This window comes from Sceloporus undulatus, chromosome 10, assembly GCF_019175285.1.
Source record: "Sceloporus undulatus isolate JIND9_A2432 ecotype Alabama chromosome 10, SceUnd_v1.1, whole genome shotgun sequence".
Lineage (NCBI taxonomy): Eukaryota > Metazoa > Chordata > Lepidosauria > Squamata > Phrynosomatidae > Sceloporus > Sceloporus undulatus.
In genome coordinates this window covers 4,825,004-4,846,240 of record NC_056531.1, presented here as the reverse complement: position 1 = coordinate 4,846,240, position 21,237 = coordinate 4,825,004, and the positions used below count along the sequence as shown (strand labels likewise).

The 21,237-nt window shown below is 43.4% G+C and overlaps 1 protein-coding gene across 2 annotated transcripts in view; it reads right to left on the bottom strand.

Moving 5' to 3' along the window:
• The window catches only part of TMEM132B (transmembrane protein 132B), a 368,667-nt gene that overhangs the window by 114,482 nt on the left and 232,948 nt on the right, over nucleotides 1-21,237 (bottom strand). For both annotated transcript variants that reach the window (XM_042441369.1, XM_042441370.1), the window contains exon 4: nucleotides 3,787-3,973. In XM_042441369.1, coding sequence (XP_042297303.1) covers nucleotides 3,787-3,973 — 187 coding nt within the window. The remainder of the gene's footprint in view (nucleotides 1-3,786; nucleotides 3,974-21,237) is intronic.

Below are 21,237 nucleotides of genomic sequence, written 5' to 3'. Positions count from 1 at the left end.
CATGGCCCCATACAGACAGGCCAAAATAAAGCTGCTTCGGGTCACTTTGGAGGTGTGCTGTTTAAATGATGCATACGTACTGAGAGCCCAGAAGCTACGCCAAAGCCACGCTCCAGTCCTAAGGATGGGAGTGTAGCTTTGGCGCAGCTTCCGGACTCTTAGGACGCATGCATCATTTAAACAACATACTTCCAAAGTGACCCGAAGCAGCTTTATTTTGGCCTGTCTGTATGGGGCCACAGTCTCCCAACATCTACTTCATCCCTTCAATCTTTCCTCCACAAAAAGACAACCACAGGAGTCTCCAATCAGGATTGGAAACCAAGCATGGGAAAACTGGTTCCAACTCCCCTGCACCATGACCAGTCTCTCATCCACCCCATTTCTTGAATCATAAAACCATACAGCTTCAGATTGCTTTTTTTTAAAAAAAAGAAAATCCTCTGTATTAAAGTGACCAGTGGGGTCCCACAGAGTTCTGTCCTGGTCCCAGTGCTATTCAACATCTTTATCAATGACTTGGGTGACAGAGTTGGGAGCATACTTATCAAATTTGCAGATGACACCAAATTAGGAGGAATAGCTAATACTCCAGAGGACAGGATCAAAATTCAAAATGACCTGAATAGATTAGAAACCTGGTCCAAAGCTAACAAAATGAAATTCAACACGGAGAAATGTAAGGTACTGCACTTAGGGCGGAAAAATGAAATGCACAGATATAGGATGGGGGACACCTGGCTGAACGAGAGACTTATACGCGTGAAAAGGATCTGGGAGTCCAAGTAGACCACAAGTTGAAGATGAGTCAACAGTGTGATGCAGCAGCTAAAAAGGCCAATGCAATTTTAGGCTGAATCAATAGAAGTATACTGTCTAGATCATGGGAAGTAATAGTGCCACTCTATTCTGCTCTGGCCAGGCCCCACCTGGTATATTGTGTCCAGTTCTGGGCGCCACAATTCAAAAAGGATGTGGAGAAACTGAAGCACGTCCAAAGGAGGGCAACTAAAATGGTGAAGGGTCTGGAAACCATGCCCCATGAGGAACAACTTAGGGAGCTGGGGATGTTTAGCCTGAAGAAGAGAAGGTTAAGAGGTGATATGATAGCCCTGTTTAAATACTTGAAGAGATGTCATATTGAGGAGGGAGCAAGCTTGTTTTCTGCTGCTTCAGAGAACAGGACCCTGAGCAATGGATGCAAGATGCAGGAAAAGACATCCCACTTCAACATTAGGAAGAACTTCCTGACAGTAAGAGCTGTTCGACAATGAAACATACTCCCTTGGAAAGTGGTGGAGTCTCCTTCTTTGGAGGTTTTTAAACAGAGGCTGGATGGCCATCTGTCGGGGATGCTTTGACTGAGAGCTCCTGCATGGCAGGGGGTTGGACTGGATGGCCCTTGTGGTCTCTTCCAACTCATATTCTATGATTCTAAAGTGTTCCTGGTGGTATACCACCTTTACCTTCATCCAACCCCCAACATTAGAAGACTTGGATTTAACAGGCCCTATGCTACATTGTCCTTAACATATTAGTCAATCCAGTCTCAGTCCTTTGTACCATTAGTCAATCCACATCAGCATGGCACAGTGCCATCTTCCTCCTGCTTAGGCAGCATGCAACCTAAGCTCCATGCCTGTTGCATGAACAAACACTCCAGGTTGGCAAACATAAGAGAAGCTATGCAAACACAAGCTGTTGTTCTTTGCCACGGCTGTCTCCCACAAACTTCTCATTGCCTAAAGCATGGAGGCTCGCTCGCAGAGGGAGCTGTGCCACATCCATGGCACTGAGCTTTGCTAAGGAATATGAGGAGTATTTAGCATGAAAACGTCATTGCACATCATGAAAACCCACACTTCTTCAATTGGGTTTAGCAGGCCCCTGTAACAATTAGTAGTAGTAGTAGTAGTAGTAGTAGTGGTGGTGGTAGCAGTAGTAGTAAAAAGAATGCCATTATGCCCTAGCTGCCTCTATCTAAACTACGATTTCACTAACAAGTAATGTTTTTTTGTTTGAAATGTATCAGTTCTACACTCTGGAGTCTCCTATATCATGCTCTTAGCTTGAGATGAAAGTACCTTTGGCCATTTACAGTTTGCCCAAAAGAAAGTATCAATCTGCCAACTCCTCCCCAGTGCAAAACATGAGACGATCCTATAGGATCAGAGCAAGTCCAGGATCCTGTTAGCGCACTGTAAGTATACACTTGTATAGCGATGCTGGATCCCAGAACTGAACCGCCAACTGTCCAGCGGGCACCAACACCTCAAGCTCACCTGTTGTGTAATGCCAGGTTAGCTCCTCACCCACCAAGTCAAATGGTGTGCATTTATGAAATGTTTGGCCACACTAAGGACCACACTTACACAGCTTCTGGGAAATGCCTAGTCACCTACACAAACATTTTTGTACTAGTTCGCGGTGCGACAAGATTCCGGCTCAAACGTCCATCTGCTCCAGCGTCTTGTTTCCAGAAGGGGGACAGATGGATGCTTCCAGGAACCTCATCATAAGCGAAGCATGAAACCACAATCCTCAGCCTTTCCGGGTTGTTCCCAAAGTCCCTCAGATTGAGAGACTGCCCTGAACATGGACATCGGGTATCGGATGAGCTTAAGGCTTCCTGACGTTTTGGCAAACCCGAGTACTGATCATATAAAAGACCGTCTTCTTGGGAAAAGAAAAACAAATTCTACTGCATCCCCAACGAGACCTTTGAATTGAGCTCTTTATTAAACTGAACACAGCAAGTAGAATTTAAAACCACAAAGTGCTTAGGGTATGGGGAGAGGGACCCCCCTTTCCACAACAAAGGCTCAATGTTTGCTTTATAATGGAAGTTTCCGACACACACTAGTTAATTAATTTCCACGAAAATACCATAACTAATTGTAGCGTATCGCCGCAGCATGGATGCAGAGCCGTCCCATTAACACAATGGAAGGCAACAACTCCCGAGGAGCTATTACCAGGTACTGGGGCCCATAATCCCCAAACAGAGAGAAAAAGATTTACAGAATAGGCTCTAGCGGTTTCCAAAGAGCTGTTACTGTACGTCAGGTAAATAGAATCTTATTGAAATGCATTTTGCACATTTAAACCTGCCTGCCGCAGATGCAAATTAGCCGAGATGTCTCGTTGCCTTGAACACACACAAAAATAAGCATTCTTAACTCTGCGCTGCTTCTGAGTTATGTGCTGCTTCTCGGGATACGTACGTGTGTGTGTGTGTGTGTGTGTGTGTGTGTGTGTGTATGGTGGCATTGGCCCAGAACAGACTGCTAGTTTGCGGCCACTTTTAGGATTCCAGAGCGCACAGCATCTGCATGCTCCAGAAACCTAACACGTATGGACGGCACCATCTTTACGTGGCGCTATCCATATGTGGCACATGTGCATGACGCAAGCACTACACTGAGCTTGTGTCGTGGATGTGTCACAGTGTGCCAATGGCGCACTGATGACGTCGTCCCCACACACCAAAAAGAACCCAGTTTCTCCGGGCTCTTTGTGGTCCAGAGGGACGCCACACAGATTGGCTGCTGCAGCATCCCTCTGCAGGAAAATAGGCTGCCACCAGCCCGGATTTTCCCGCAGTTTCACAACCAAAGCACTTTTCAAAAATTATTTCTTGTCCCCCCCCCCAAATGACCCACTCCATAGAGCTTTGTATCAAGAATCACATGGAAGAATATTTCTAAGAGTCTTAAGCCAAGTCTGGGAAAGGAATGAACTACAGATCCCAGAATCCCCCAGTCAGCATGGACAAAAAATGCTTACCATTGCGAGCGGAACAATTCCAGCAAACGTTGCCTGGCTGACAAAGATCTCGGAAACCACAAGCTCGCTCACAGCATCATCCCGAGGGTATTCCACCTGCCAAGTGATTTGCTGGGCCCCAACTAGCCCACTGCTGTTGTCAATTTCAAAATCCATCTGCAAGATCTCATAGGAGGAGGCATTCACCCTGAAAAACAGAAATATTCCATTACTGGGGAGTTCCAACCCCGCATTACATCACTATTCGGTATGGCATCATTCTATACTATATCAGTATGTTATATAACACTATACTGTATCATTACAGTGAGAGCCAGCACAATGTTGTGGTTTGAGTGTTTGACTAGGACCCAGGAGACCAGGGTCCAAACCCTATTCAGCCATAGAAACCCACTGTGGGATCTTGGGCAAGGCACACTCTCTCCAACTAAGAGGAAGGCAATGGCAAACCACCTCGGAATAGATCTTGCGAAGGAACGCCAATGACAGTGTGGCCGTAACTTGTAGTCGATGTGAAAGTACATAACAACAAAACACAAACCATGCCAGTATATTATTATCATAATAATAAATAATAATAAAAACTTTATTTACATCCTGCTTTTCTGTTGCAAAACAACCAAAGCGGCTTCCATCTAAAAATCAGTCCAATATACAATACACTGTACATATAATATCCCCGTCTCCCCCCCCCCAAAAAAAGAATTAAACACATTACAATTAAAATCTGTCAATTAAAATAAATTGTTTTAACTCGGGATAAAATAATAATAAAAAAGAACAGGAATAAAATCTGGAATTTTTCAATCAATCTGGATGCACCCTTGGTTGTCCTCCTCTGGACATATTGCAGCTTGTCAATATCTTCTTAAACTGAGGCCTAGAACTGTACACTGCATTTATACATATATAATATATGTGATTAAACCGTAAAGAACACCAGCATTACAAATTCAATTAAAGATGAAATGCATAACTATTTCAATTACAGCAAAAATATGCATAGACTCTGTAAATGTATGATTGCTTGAAATCGGTCATTAGCAAACATGGTACGTATCAGACTGTGTGTTCTGAGAATGAGGATTCCTCCTAAATTTCCGAATTCAGTGTGGCGCTCACAGTTATTGAATCAACAGAGAATAATCGCTCTAAAGGTTGTAATTGTCATTAAATTTGGCTGAAATTTGGCTGAAAACTGGAGTCCTGAAGACAGACAGACCCACCAACATCCTCCATTTAGTTGCCAGCTTTCTATCTCAGATTACCTTTCCCAACTATTGCTGAAAATCTCTGCATCGCTTGGACAGGACTTTCTTCAATCCAAGGGTGGTCTACTGTGCAAAATCCAAGGATCACAACGGACCTGGCAGGGCAATCCCCACCCCCCAAAAAGTTCATTTGCAACAATACACTGTCTTGATATATCGTTACAATATCGTATCTTGATGTCCAATAAGTAAATTTAACTACACAGATTCGTTACCGTTTACCAAAATATCCGTTCGTTTTCGATCACACATTTTACTGCTATATACATAACTTATTGCATCTTAAATCAAAATAATTACTTCTTCCTCTTCCTTTTGTGTTCTGCGATCTGCTTATAAGACTCTTCTCTGTTTCTTTGTAATTTTTGCATATATTCATCTTGTTTTGATGAATTCTTTTCAACTCTTCTGATACCTTTACTTCCAGTTCTTAACCGTCAAATAACACCTCCAAAAATATTCAATCTTCTTTAATTATTATTACTTTTTAGTCTTTTAATAACTCAGTAGTTCCTTTCTAATACCTAACTTCTCCTCCCACTGTTTTAAGACTGGTAGGTATTCTTCTTCTAATTTTTCTTTAGATTTATTGTTGATCATATATGTTAGTCTATCCATTTCTCCATTTCTCTTTATTCATTTACTTTTAGCGTCCAGAGCTGAGTATGCTCTGGGATTCTTGAGAGCAGAGTGGGGGCATGGCATCTGCACACCGGCCGCCAAGACTCTGCCCCCATGCTGCCCACCTGACCAGACCTGACCATGTCTTCGGCGCAGCACTTACATGCACTGTGCTGAAGAAGTGGTGAAAAGTGGCGATGGTGGCGGCTAAGGCACCCTTTCCATGGCACAAAAAGGAGCCATTCTTTGCACAGGGACATAGCCAGGATTTTAGGAAGGGGGGGACCAGACTAAGTGCCACCATTATAATGGGGCTTGGGTGCGGCAGCGCAGCAGCACACACCATTCATTTTTCTAATGGAGGAGGGGTCCGGACCCCAAGAACCCCCCCCCCTTGGCTACGTCCCTGCTTTGCAGCTTCTTTTTGTGGCACGGAAAGGCCAGATCGGGGCCGCAGCATCCTGCGGAGCAAAGAGAGGCACCAGGGAGGCACCTCTTTTTGGCACTCTGTACCGTGTCTGAGTTAGATAGAGACAGGGCATCACAGGGTATTTACAATCTCGACAATAGTGCCATGATCATAAACATGAACGTGTAATGTGCAATGCCTCTCCCTATATAATCCACTCCACACTATCATATCTTCTAAGAAGAATCTACTCCAGCCACAAAAGACCAGATTAGCTGTAACATCCCAGAGGACGTTTTTTTCTGCCACTCCAAAATTGTGGAATGACCTGCCGGAAGAGATCCATCCTATTACCACCTTAGATGCCTTCAAGAAGGCTGTCAAGACAGATCTCTTTCGGCAGGCTTTCCCAGACTGTCCGCCCAAAGAAAGATAGCCCCATCTGCTTTTAATGGTCCATAATGGTCCATTCCATTCTGATTAATTTATATTATGTTATTGATGTTGTTTTTCACTGTTGAATTTTTTATTATTTTTAATGGAGAGAGGGTTTGGGGTTATTGTAAACTTTTATTATGACTTTGTATTTTACTATGTTGTAATCCTGCCTTGATCCGCGGGAGAAGGGGGAAATATAAATAAATCATATTATTATTATTATTATTATTATTATTATTATTATTATTATTTATAGCAGCTCGACAGGATGCTAGCCATGGCTGTTTACTTTTTGCACTCTACAGACATCTATCCCCAATACATTAATCCCAAGGGAATACAACCCTTGACAGAATAGCATGGTGTATGGATAAAAAGGATAGTGAATATTATACACATCTTATCATAACTGTTGACCAGATAAGATAGGGGCATGTTTTGGACTGCAGTTCTCATAAGCCCTGACCATTGGCCATGTTGGCTGAGGACTGAGAACTGCCACCCAAAATATCTGGAAGGCAGCTGATATAAGAGCAGAAGGCCTTACTCCCTGTATATCTATGAACACTATCACTATATCATGTGCTACCTTAGCTCAAAATCAAGTATCTTCTTCAGAGGGAGATACTTCCTGAAGTGCAACGACTTTTATATAAAATTGCCTGTATTACGCTAACATAGTCGCTGTATAACTGCGCATACAGGGTTAGATGCCAGTATCTTGGCAATGCCATGCTTTATTCCTCCTCTCCATTCACTTTAACTGGAGTCTAAAGCAACGATCCGATTCACTGGTTGCTTCACACAAAATTACACATGCATAGTGATGCTGGCTGGCTGGCTGTCCTACTGCATTGTGCCAGCCCCGATTATGCCATGGGCAGCACAGCTGTGTACTCTACTGTCACCCAACAGTCCCTCCGATTCCCTACCCACTGCCAAGAACTACACTCACTAAACTTCCTAGGCAACGCTCTAAGGCTTTCAACCAGTGTAAGAGGGTTTACACAGGTCTCAATGTGGTGTAGCCGTTTGAGTGTTGGACTAGGACTCTGGAGACCAGAGTTCGAATCCTTACTCAGCCATGGAAACCCACTGGGCAAGTCACACACTCTCAGCCTCAGAGGAAGGCAAAGGCAAACCTCCTCTAAACAAACTCTTGCCAAGAAAACCCTGTGATAAGTTCACCTCTAGGTTCATAGTAAGTGAGAAATTACTTGAAGGCACACAATTAAAGATGAATTAAAGATGATTTTGTTTCCGGAAGCTTTCCAGCCTAATTTGGAGACTTAGGGCCTGAACAGGCAGGTCAAAATAAAGCTGATTCGGGTCACTTTGGAGGTATGCTGTTTAAAAGAGGCCAGAAGCTGCGCAAAAACTGCGCTCCAGACTGGAGCATGACTTTTGTGTGGCTTCCAGCCTCTTAGGATGTATGTGTCATTTAAACAGCACACTTCCAAAGTGACCCGAAGCAGCTTTATTTTGGCCTGTCTGTGTGGGCCCTTAGATAAGTGTTTGTATTGCTTTTATAATTTACTATTTTAGAGTTATTTAATGATGACGTTATTGTATAATCGTTGCTGCTTTGGATTGTAGATTGTATGCCACAGACAGGTTTTAACTGTATTCTTGTTTGGATGATTAGGTCAAGTGCCATGCAAATTGTACAGCGCTATAGAAATAAACTCTAAGAGTAATAACCATAACAACAGCAAGAGGGCTTGCGTGATCCTGAATCAGACAGTGCCCTTGTGCAGCCTCCAAGAAAGTACAAGTGTAACAGCATTTACACTGCCATAAAATCACAACAGGATTGTGCCCCGACTTTTCAGCAGTCAATTCCTGGTGCTCCAGATATTTCGGACTCCAGTCGCCCAAAGCTCCAGCAAGCATAGCTAATGACCAGAGAGTATGGGAATTGGTCAAAGCATCTTCAGTGATAAAATATCACTACTTCTAGAGATACTGTAGTTTTTAAGTGTGTGTGTGCGTGTGCGCATGCACAAAACATGCATGCCCTGGAGGAAAAGACTGAAACCCCACTAAACATGTTGACCCTTTACAGATAATGAGTTGACACAGGTCAGAAAGAAAGCTTTCTATATTTTTGATCCTAATTTTGTGGTCCATTGTTACCCGTCTGAGTCAATTCAGGGACAGGGCTGAAGGCTCTAAATCTCCGATGACTGACTTTAAAAATTAAAGATTCCCCAAGCCTTCCTTGCTTTTTTCTCTGCAGCCAATTTGGCACAGGAGAGGGACAGCCAAGCCACTCTTTATGTCCTAATCTCCTGTCTTCTTTTTTCCAGCGTTCCTGCAAAAATAGCTATACTCACCTGTCAGAGCAGCTCTGGTCTAATTAGGTTTCATGTTCAAGAATTTGCTTATCTTTCTTTGTCTCCACCAGAGAAGCTGCTCTCAAAGTAAGCTCACATCCCATGGATAAGCTTTACGCATTGGCAGTCGTCCCCCGAACAACAAATCGTGACGCTTCCTCCCCAACTAGGCTCTTGATTTTATTCCTCCATCTTGCCAACAGATAATTTAGCCCCTGCGCTCCAGTATCTGGGACACCAAGTCCCCCATGGGGAAGACGGCAATCAATCCATGGCCTTTGTTCCGTGTCTCTTCCTGGGGTCACAGCTATAATGAACCAACACTAAAACTTTCTCAAAGTGAATTTCTTTTTCCGTCTCTCCCTCCATGGCCCTTTTGTTGTCGGTGGAGTCTTTGTTCTAATGCTCACCTCAATGACCTAGGCCTTTCCGAGAGTATGAGGACTGATAGGTACTCCTCTCATCAGCTTGGAAAGCTATTATCTCTCTGTTCAAGTCACATCCATTGCCAACTCATTCAAAAAGTCAGTCACAAAAAAAAAACCTATGTTAAAGGAAAGGCCTGTTCAGAAACTCAACATCTTCTAAGAGCTTGTAGATATTAAGGATATACACTGGACTCACCTCAGTCCCAAGGAGACCTGTCCAGAGGGCACATAGTTGCAACCTCAGCAAATACAGTGCGCCCGTGCCATGCGTGGACACATTTTACACAGCTTCCAGTTTACGCGGAAGCTGCGTGGGGAGAAGAACAATGGTGCACATGCGCCACCACATGCACACACCCCATTATCTCCTATGGGGCTTGAGCATAGGAGGATTTTCCCTTACGCGGGGGGATCCGGAACGGATCCCCCGGGTAAGGAGAGGGCCCACTGTACACTGTTTTAAGCCGTTAATCTGGTTTGACAGAAGCTGTGGTTTACTTCGGGGTTTCCAGGAAACTCTAGAGTGCCTCCAGTTCCCTTGGCTGTCTAGACAGTTGTATTGGGTCTGATTTAGCCTGGTCCAATTGTCCAGACAGCAAATGCAGTGCCACCTCCCTTGTGGATCTTCTGCTGAGCCACCACTGATATTGCCTTACCAGCCAAGCAGATCTCTTCAAGAGCCTGTCCGTCTCTGTCACTTCCACTAAAGTCAGAACGGGACATGCATGTTATCAACTAGGAGTAGTAGAGTGACCTCTTCCTTGTTGATCACATGGCAGGGCACCATGTTTTGACCTCAGCAGAAGCCATGATGACATATAGGCTCTTGAAGGGAGCTGCTGGGTTGGCGAGGCTGCAGCAGCAGCATTGCCAAAGGGGATGGGCAAGTGGGGCCAAAGTGGTGTCAGCACAGCTGGCCCATGTGTAGTCTTAATGGGTCTTCACACAAGTTTCAGCCCAGGGAATGTGGTCACCACTGTGGTCAATCCATGACCAGTCCAGGGCATAACGCTCTGGTCTGGCCCCAGATTAAGCAGCCAATGCAAACATTCAAGGCATGTATGAGATGCTCTTCTTGCTTTTTTTTGGGGGGGGGGGTACATTATTTTCCACCGTTTTTTTTTATTATTATTAAATTCGTGTTTTATTTAACACATTCATTCCACATTTTAAAAAAGATCAGTTCATCCAATGAAGGACAATAAATAATTATAGCACTTTGGTTCCATTTTAACTGCTATGGTTGCATCCCATGGAATCTGGAGATTTGCATTTGCATTTTAGGGAGAGGCATTTGGACTTCTCCTCTTGTGCCTCACCAAACTAACAATACTAGGATGCCATAGGACGGAACCATGGTAGTTAAAGTGGAATGATAGCACAATAATTGTGTTGTGTGAATGAACCCCAGGTCATCCAGTCTCAGATCATTGCAACCCCACCTTGTGCAAACTTAGCAAAACTCAAGTTCCAGTTTTGCAAATAAGACAAAGATTTGACCTAAGGAGGGAGTCAACACACACATACACACACATATTTCCTGCAAGAAGGAAAAGACCTTATAATTTTAGGCAGCTGGCATGCTTGCTAATAAGTCCATTTCTATGGAAATGAGTTCGTAACTATTAATTTTGCCTGCTCCTGATCTATTCTTGATGTGCTTTTCAAATTTAGAAAAACGATTCATGATTCTCTCAATTTGGTAATTACTGACTCCCTTTGATGAATCCAGCCCAGTGTTTCAGATGTGAGACATTCATTAGACATATTTCTTTCTGGTAAGGCGGGCGGGGGGAGGCATAATAAAAAGCGCCACTTAGTTTTATTGCTTCCCTGCAGCCTTAAGTGAGTAGGCCCATACTGAACAAAGCCCAGCCACATAATCCTATTTTCTGTTGGAACTGCATATTTCCCCCCCTTTTGGAATTTTCTGCAGGGTTTTAGCTTTGGACATAACTTTGAGCAAGAGCCCAACTGGTAATTCCTCCAAAGGGAACAGAGCCTTCCGTAGGAACTCTTTCCATGATTCGTCATTCACATGAGATTCTCTTGCAATATTGTTACCAAAGAAGCATAGGCTTTGGAAAAGTGGAACCTATGCCACACCAGAAATATGAATATGAACCTGAGGCAGTGTGCCAATGCACATGAGAGAGAGAAAAAAAGCAAAAATGGCAATCAGAACAAAAGGCTATGGAGGTATTGGTCACCAACTGTTGCTTGGTTCCCTCTTCCAGGCTTCAACTGACGCAAAGCATTTGCAGGATTTAGGAACCACTGAGAAAACTCTGATTATTGAGTGGCCTAAAAACATGATGACCAAAGTGTTCTTCACTGGTTGTGTAAAACAAAATTACACCACCATGGCTGTACAAGGACTCCTGGTTTGCACCAGTACACAATCACTTGCACAATGGGCAATTTTCAAAGATATAGCCATGTTAGTCTGTAGAATCAGTATGTAGAGAGATCTTTTAGCACCTTTGAGACTAACTAAAGAAAGAAGTACAGTCGCCCCTCCTAACTCACGGATCTTGAATCCGTGCCCTTAAAAATCCACGGAGGGGAGACCTTCACTATTTTCAGTGGGGCACGCGTCTGACGCGCGCACCCCAAGCACACGCACGAGCATGCACCCCATTAAAGCCTATGGGGCTTGAATATGCGCGAGCCTCTGTTTTCGCAGGGGGTCCAGAACAGATCCCCAATGAAAACGGAGGGCCAACTGTATACTCGTCCCTCCACATTTGCTGGGGTTAGGGGCACAGGACCCTTGTGAATGTGGGAAAATTGCAAATAACAAAAATACTATGTTTTTACCTGAGAGAACACCTCTTTAGGAATCTCTAGGTCCTCCAGCGCAACTCTGTGGTCAACATCTGCCAGACCTTGACCACAGAATTGCGCCGGAGGAGCTACAAAGGCCTAGTGGAGTATTCTCTCTAGGAATCTCTAGGTCCTTCAATGTGACTTTTAGGCCTGTTACAGACTGCCAAAATAAAGCTGCTTCGGGTCTCTTTGGAGGTATGCTATTTAAATGATGCATGGGTCCTAAGAGTCCGGAGGTCGCGCCAAAGCCACACTCCATTCCTAAGCACTGGAGGGCAGCTTTGGTGCAGCTTCTGGATTCTTAGGGTGCATGCATCATTTAAACACCATACATCCAAAGAGACCTGAAGCAGCTTTATTTTGGCAGTCTGTAACAGGCCTTACTTAAAATTGACCACAGTGTTGCACTGGAGGACCTAGTTATTCCTAGAGAGAACATATTAACAAAATCCATGAATAATCAAATCTACAAAAAGCCAAAGCTTCAAATGTGGAGGGACAAGTGTATGTCATTAGTTAGTCTCAAAGGTGCTACAAGATCTCTCTACAATGGGCAATATGGTCATGCACTCTCCCTTTGTACAGTAATCATGCCAACTCCCCACTTATGGAATTTCGTAGTGCATTCATTTCCACAAGAGTTTACAGTAGTGTCACCCACCTTGCACAAATATTAATAAGATACCACCCTGTACACGCATTCCTGTAACCGCATTTACACTAGTGTGAAGCTGCAACAGGATTCCAGCCAGCAAATAAATTAAAACAGTGGCCCTCCAGAGATAGTGGGATTCCAGTTCCCACCAGCTCCAGCCACATTGACCAGTAGTGAACTGGTATGACAAACTGACCAGTTGGCACTGAAAGAGAAAGTCATCCATTCACTTCAAGAATGTTGGTCGGTAAACTACTTTTGTTTCAAGATTAACGCTGAAATTGTAATGCTATGATCATTCCGGGTGGAACATCATCCTACAGATGTGACTGAACAGCAGCAAGATAGCTTCCTTTGTACAAACAAGAGAAGTAAGGAGTGGTGTTCTGACAAAGATATCCATTGCAATTCTCCCGAAGCACAGTGTTGGCTTATGAAAAGCAAAGCAAATTTACAAGGCTGTAGATTCAAAGGCTGAAGGTCAGGAAGAGTCTAAGACACCGGCAAATCAAATGAATGATTGATGGGCAGGTGAAAGAGCTAAAAGGCTCCTGACTGCATTGCATTTTACAAGAGAACTAGTCTGAAAATTCACGGAGGAATATTTTAGGCAAAATGGCAGGATGGGTCAGTGCAAAACAAGAGCTGAACTTGGTTTTTTTTCTGCTATCAAATTTTAGAGGAAAAGGGGGAAGCGTCGGGTTGACAGGGAGACGCATCATCCCCAACATTTTTTCCTCTCTGAATCTTGCAGCGACTATTTCACACGCAAAAACACAAGAGTTCCCCAAAACAACATGGGATCATTCTGATGTGAGCTTCATGATTTAACAAAAAGAAAGGAAAGGAAAAGAAAAAGGGAAGAAATGGTGTCCATACACAAGCAGTCACTGGACGGAGAACCGAGAGGAAGGGTCACATCTTAGGGGCTCAGTAGACTGCCCTGAAAGGGTGGCCTGCACCAACCAAACAGTGAGGCCTCTGTCATGACTAAAAAGAACCAGTTGAAAGCAGGTTCTTTTTAGTCCGCACACCAGGCACTATTGTTGCGCCATTGGTGCACTCATGCATACCAATGATGCAGGTACATCACAGCGATGTTTGGATGCCGTGCCACGCCATCATCATCATGGCAGCCCCCATAGGGCTGAGCCATGATGGCACCAGCAGTGCGTGGTAGAGTTTGGGAGCATGTGGACTTCTCCGCACTCTCGAGCCCTAAAATCACCCCCAGACTGCTGCTTTCCAGCAGCCTGTACCGGGCCTTAGTTGCAGACCACATGCTTTACAAGAAGAAGGTCCCAGGTTCAAATCCTCTCAACTCCAGGTAGGACTACAAAAGAATCTTGTCTGAAATCCTGGAAAGCTGCTGTCTGCCAGCATTTAGTAGGCTAGATGGACAAAAGCTCTGACGCAGTATCCCCATGTTCACTCTATGTGCCGCTCAACTCCGTGCACAGAAATGTAGGGAGAAAGAGTGGCAAACAACTTGATAGTGTTTTTAAAAAAGTCTTTGCTGCTCCATGCTTTCCCCATCTCAGTCATGCCTCCCCCGAATGGCCATAGATAAAAGAATATGAGCCCTTAATGTTCCTCATGCTGCAGTATAATCCACTACTTTTCACAAGCAAAGTGACACAGCAATTCCCAGAAGTACAGCAGCAACACACACACACACACACGAAAATTGGTATTTTCGTTCCAAACTCAACATCCCTCAGACCAGGCATTATTCAGCTTATTTTTGCTTAGCCGACTTTTTCGTCCCCTCAGCTCCCCAAAAACAATAAATCCGGGTAATGAGAAAACATCTTAAGTGCCGAGAGTGGTTTACACTGCCAATTCGCCACTGTTTCTCCGGCTAACAACTCTCAATAACTTCCAGTTTATTTGATTTTATCAGCATCGTGGTGACAACCCAGGAGACAACCAAGACAATTGCCTCAATTATTTTTATTTGCTTCTTTCGGCATGGGAGAGTCTGCCAAAGAGGCCTCCGACACGGTTTCAGAGACAGCGGCTTTAAACAGAATAAGTGGAGACCAATTCCATTCTGGTGTAGATTGTAGAGGAAGACTAGACAACCGTCTGAAGTGAGCCAGGACTTCCCCAAGACATTTCACTGACTCGGGCAAAAGACATGTACAGACGATGGCTGGATGGGAGTGATATTCTAACCTTCCTTCATGCCTAGCCATAGGATAGGCTCTTCTACCACACTTGAAGGCATCAGACTAGCTTAGGAAATGCAGGCTGGGCCATACACAACTAGGTCCTGCAGGAGATATAATGCTAAGGAAGCCTAAGAGAAATACCTGTGGGACTGTCATTGCTCCATCCTCAGCATCTTTCACTTGAAGCAATAGCCTCATTGGGCCAAATGGTGTGGCTGGCCTTGTTTTTTTTATTATTATTATTTCTTTTTATTGATGAAAACATCAAAAGTTAATATCATATAATGTATAGTTACATCTCTATACAAATAAAAATATAAAGTAACTTCTGCCCTTTCCCATCCCTTCTCCCCCCTCCTTCGTATCACTATTGTAGGTGAGTATTTAATGTGCAATATTAATATATTTCCCTCCTATCGAAGTTTGCTACCACCACCTCTTTTTAGTTATGCGTTTTCTTAATTGAATGTAACTGTGTGTGAAATAAAAGAATAACCTGATTGTAACATATCAAACCGGTGTGCTCATAATTTGACAGGCAAATTTCTTGCTTAACGTAATGTAGCATCATATAACATAGGATCACATACATACATATGACATAAGATCACATAGTTTTGATTGCCAATCTATATATTGCATCATTAATTGTTCTATAATATCTACGTTTTGGTTTCATTCCTTATGATTTTTTAAAATAAAATACATCTTTGTACATCTTTGTTGGTTATTCTTTGTTGGTTATTCTTTTATTTCACATCTTTGTTGGTATAACTTTTGTAAACTGTAATGTGTTAATTCCTTAATATTATATTTATTATCTTTTCCCCTCAAAGTGTCTTAATATTAGTCTCCAATCCTCTTCCCAATTCTTAGTTGGTTTGTCTTGAGACGATGTGTAAGTTTATCCATCTCCATGGTGTCTAGTATTTTCGTCTTCCATTCTTCGACGGTCGGTATGCGTGTCAATTTCCAGCTTTGCGCATAGATTAGACAAGGCTGGCCTTGTAACCAGTAGCTATGAAACAAACCAGTAGTCGGGACCCTAGAGAACAAGTCAGAACCAAAGTGCAGGCCAAGAGACAGGACCAAAGGGGAACCAAAGAATACAAGAACACAACGGAGTTCAAGTGTCAAGCAAGAATCAACAAAAGTCACTTCTTAAAATACACAAAAACAAACATAAAACGACGCAAGTAGTTTCCATGCAGCCCTAGCAAATGCAGATAAACCTCTTCCTATTAGCAGTCTTTTCACACTGTGATTTCTTGAAACCCAGTCATCCTTGTTCTATTTTTACGCATAAATTCTATTCCTGAGAGCGTTTCAATGAAAACAGGGTTTTTTTTTTCCTTTCTCCTTGCTACATTTTAGAACTTTTTTAAAAAAGAAGAAGACAAGAGTTTCAGTGAGATGAGAATGGTACTAAAGCCCTGAATAGGCGCTTGCTTGGGAAATCTAATAAATGAATCCAATTAGATAGAAAGTACGGGGTCAGGGTTAACCAAGACTGAGAGAAGAACTGAATCGATGGCTTTCTTTTGCAAAAAGGGAAGTGTGCGTGTATTTTTAAGTTTTGAAATATGGGCTGAATTTTAAATGGTTAATATTTTTAACAGCACCAGCAGCTCGGATTCTGTACGACGGATGTAGTGTAGGAACTGAAAGAACAAGTAGGGAATTTCCCAGTTAAAAATGATAACAATGATGACAACGGTGACAATGACGATGACGATGATAGCCACCATCTTGGAGCAGACAACTCTACAGAGGATAAGTCTATTAATATATATTTTTTAAAAATGTATAATATTTTTTAATTTAATTTTTTTTAAAAAAAAATCACATCTTACCAAATGTTCACTTTAACCACATGAAACTATGTCCATTTAAATACATTTAGGCTGTGGGTATGAGATTGTAATTGAAAGGAATGTGTTTAATTGTGACAGTTGTTTATGGCACAACGATTGCCGTTGCATTCAGCGATATACGGGAATGACGATTTATGAGTCACATTAGTATTAAAAGCTTTACTAAGGGTTCTGTATGGTGTGGTATAGGAAGAAGTCAATGGAGGGTGTGGTGGGGTCAAATCATGAGTTACCGCACCGATTAATGCCAACCCTTGTGACATCTCTGTTAATAGGTATATCTTACTTTCAGGATCAAAGATAGCATGCCTACATGTATCAGGCCCTGGGAAACACATGTAGGAGGGTGCTCCAGCATTCAAGTCCTCCTTGTGGTCTTCTCTAGCTGGTGAGTACTGAAAAAAAGTGGTTGGGATCCTGTTACATACAAGGAGGGGTATAACTTTCCAGAAACATATTTACAGCTCCAGCGGAGAAATCCCTATTCCACCCTGTTACCCTTGGCACACAAAAACAGCCAAGCGACTTGGAAGCCCCAACGCTATTTCCCTGACACTGACTGGGGAATGCATTCAGGTTGCATGTGAACAACCAAGGGTCGATGCAAAAGGTCCTCCCCACCCCAATGTAAGCCTGTTCCCCAGATGCTCAAAAACAGCTGTAACATGTTTGGGAGTACTCCTCATTCCCAGTTAGTGGCCAAAGGGATGGAACTCCTCCTGCATCATCCCCAAAAGTCAAAACCCCAGCATAACCAAGGGCAAATGGTACGGACAGGATGCTAGCCTTTGCTCTGGTCCAAGATAGATGTTCTTAGGTTCATCTCTCCTTAGTCATTTGGGTGGTAGAATTCAAAGATATAGCCGTGTTAGTCTGTAGAATCAGTATGTAGAGAGATCTTGTAGCACCTTTGAGACTAAGGGCCCGAACAGACAGGCCAAAATAAAGCTGCTTCGGCCCACTTTGGAAGTGTGCTGTTTAAATGACACATGCATCATAAGAGTCCGGAAGCAATGCCAAAGCAAATCCTAAGGACTAAAGTGCAGCTTTGGCACAGCTTCTGGCCTCTTAAGTTGTTTGTGTCATTTAAACAGCACACCTCCAAAGTGACCCAAAACAGCTTTATTTTGGCCTGTCCGTTCAGGCCCTAACTGAAATAAAGAACTTGGCAGCATGAGCTTACGCTCCATCAAAAGCATCTGATGAAGTAGACTAACAGGCTGTGCACCCCAACTCAGCCTCCATGCCGGCATGAGAGCACGTGCCGAACCACACAGCATGACAGTGCTCCTCTTGCTCTGCATCCAGATGACACAGTGCCAAAGGTGTGCCGAAAAGCCACAGAACTGATGGCTATGGCACCCTTTTTGCGCTGTGGAAAGGCCAGATCAGAGCCATGGCGTGCAGTTGCCACGGCCCCAATCCAGTACTAAAAGGAGCGATCTGTTCAGCCCCTAAGTCTACAAAAGCTCATGCCTCCCATCCCTCAACACAACATAGAAGAAGGCAAGAGTTAGGATGTGCTCTGGGTCAGGAAGGTGTGGGCTTGGCACATCTGCAACAAAGTCTTCCAAAGCAGTTATGTGAACCATCTCCTCTTTACATAAGATTTTTAATTGAGCGCTGGGTTCTTCTGGACAGTTCTCCTATTGATCTAGTCTTTCTAGCAAAGCCTCTACTCTCACCTTGCAACCCTCCTGGCCTAGAAAAGCCCCTGCTGAATAGCTCTTCAGCTAGACCAAACTATTGCTCCAAATACTACATTTTGGAAGATATTAGTTCTTTCTCTTTCTCTTACTCTCTTTCTCTCTTTTCCTGTCTCACATTCACATCAAATATTCAATTCACTTATGCATCTTAATGGACTTTTACGTTTCCTTTACAGCATTTATATGTGTTGTCGTGCCCCTGGAGACATTCAACAGCATGATTGCAATAACAGAAGCTATACTTTGTAACAGAAAGATCCCATAAAAACGTTTTTAAAAATCTTTGAGAAATCCTCTCCGAATTACATAAAAGTACTCAAATTTAGGTAGAAGATGTTCAGTGCTTTGCAAGAAATGTTTCCAAATAAGCCTCTTGAGACATGGCTCTGTTGCTGGCATGAGAACTCAGGATTGCCTTGTTGCTGTTGTTGTTCCTCTCTTATGTCAGTTGAACAGTGCGTGTGTGTTCGCTCTTTACTGCTTCTTAATGGATCTTTTGTTCTGCCCACTTGTAGTGCAGGACAAGAAGGAAATATTGCCTTTGACCTTATCTGAAAAAGCCCGATTTAAGAGGTTGCTGGTGTGGGAGAGACATTTCTTTTCTCAGGTTGTATGATTTAGGAACTGTTCCAGTGCCAACTTGTGGCTTCCATGTCAAGAGGGATAGCAGTCTTCCCTAGGTTTTAATGCAGACAACAACAACAACAACAATAATAATTTTTTTGTTTTTTATTTATATACCGCTATTCCAAAGATCATAGCGGTGAACAGCAAGTAAGCTAATTAGCAAGTAAGCTAATTTGCCCCCAACAGTCTGGGTACTCATTTTAGCGACCTCGGAAGGATGCAAGCCTGAGTCGAGCTTGGGCCCTTTTGCTGGTCTTGAACTCGCAACCTTGTGGTTTTGAGTGCATGGCTGCAGTACAGGCATTTAACCACTGCGCCACCAGGGCTCCATACATGTTTATTTATACCCCACCTCTCAACCACAATATAAAAACGGATTAAAATTGACTAAAATAACAAACTAACGACTAGCAAACTAGAAGCGAGACATCTTCTTGGAGGAGACATGGGCTATCTATATCAGTGGAGATTTATGTCCAGGCATTGGTTCAATAGCAATAGCAATAGCAAATACATTTCTATACCACTTATCAATGAACTAGCACTCCCTAAGCAGTTTACAATGTGTAAGCCAATTGCCCCCAACAAGATGGGGACTCATTTTACTGATCTACAAAAGGCTGGAAGGCTGAGTGGACCTTGGAGCCCTCCTCTAGGACCGAACTTACAACGTTGTGGCTGCAGTGCCAGCATTTAACCTCTGCGCCACCAGGGCTCCTTCAACACCTTGGATAGCTCTTCTAAAGTTCAGACTAAAGCCTAGAATGGTGAAGGGCCTGGAAACCATGCCCTACAAGGGACGACTTAGAGAGCTGGGAATGTTTAGCCTGAAGAAGAGAAGGTTAAGAGGTGATATGATAGCCCTGTTTAAATATTTGAAGGGATGTCATATTGAGGAGGGAGCAAGCTTGTTTTCTGCTGCTCCAGAGAACAGGACCCAGAGCAATGGATGCAAGCTGCAGGAAAAGAGATTCCACCTCAACATTAGGAGGACCTTCCTGACAGTAAGGGCTGTTTGACAGTGGAACAAACTCCCTTGGATTGCAGTGGGGTCTCCCTCCTTCGAGGTCTTTAAACAGAGGCTTGATGGCCATCTGTTGGGGATGCTTTGATTTAGATTTCCTGCATGGCAGAATGGGATTGAACTGGATGGCCCTTGTGGTCTCTTCCAACTCTATGATTCTATGATTCTATTATCTAGCTCTGATTGTCTGCCCAGGTTGGCCATTGCTTCCCAGGGTTTGAGACAGAGATGATCTCTCTCTCTCTCTCTCTCACTCACACACACACACACACACACACACACACACATACAGATCTCTGCTACTGACACTTCCAAGAATTGAACCTGGGGCCTTTGGTGTGCAAATCCGACTGAGCTATCTCATGTTTTCAGCCAAATGCATAAGCCTGCCCTTCTCTTGTGAACCTCTGCTTTATGTTTAGCCAACAATCCCATGGGAAGGTCAGTGGTTTTGTCGCACCAACTGGCACTGTCGAGCCTTTCCTTCCCTATTAAACTGTTCTTGTTCTGGGTGGTTTTTGGTTGGGTTTTTTTTTAAAAGGGCTTAAAAACCACCACCGCAGCTTGATAAGACAATAGCTAAATGTACCCTGATTGCAGTAATTGCATCCATCCCTGTGTCGGAAAGTCTTGTATTGTATTTCTAATACGTACTGATAAGTGCATTCACAACATGATTAACGGCCTCGAGACAAGAATGGCTATTATGTTTAACGGAGTGATTAACGAGTGACGGCACTGAAAACTGTACACGGGGATAAATTGGCTCCTTTTTTAGATTACAAGCGGTTCCCTTTCTGCCCTGAATATATTGTTCTGATGGGGAGGGGACAATGGAAAGAAAGGCAGGCGATTATTTGATAGACATATGCATGGCAGAGCTGGGCTGATCAGGAATGCGGTGCTTTCTGTCTTTTAATTGTCTAATCGCAATTAAGCCTATGCTCATTTTTCTCCTAATTACAGTGGAATTGGTACAAGAGGGCATCCTGATTTTGACGATTGTCAAGAAATAACCCTTCATGCGCCGTTCCCCAAACTTTGGCTGCCTAATAA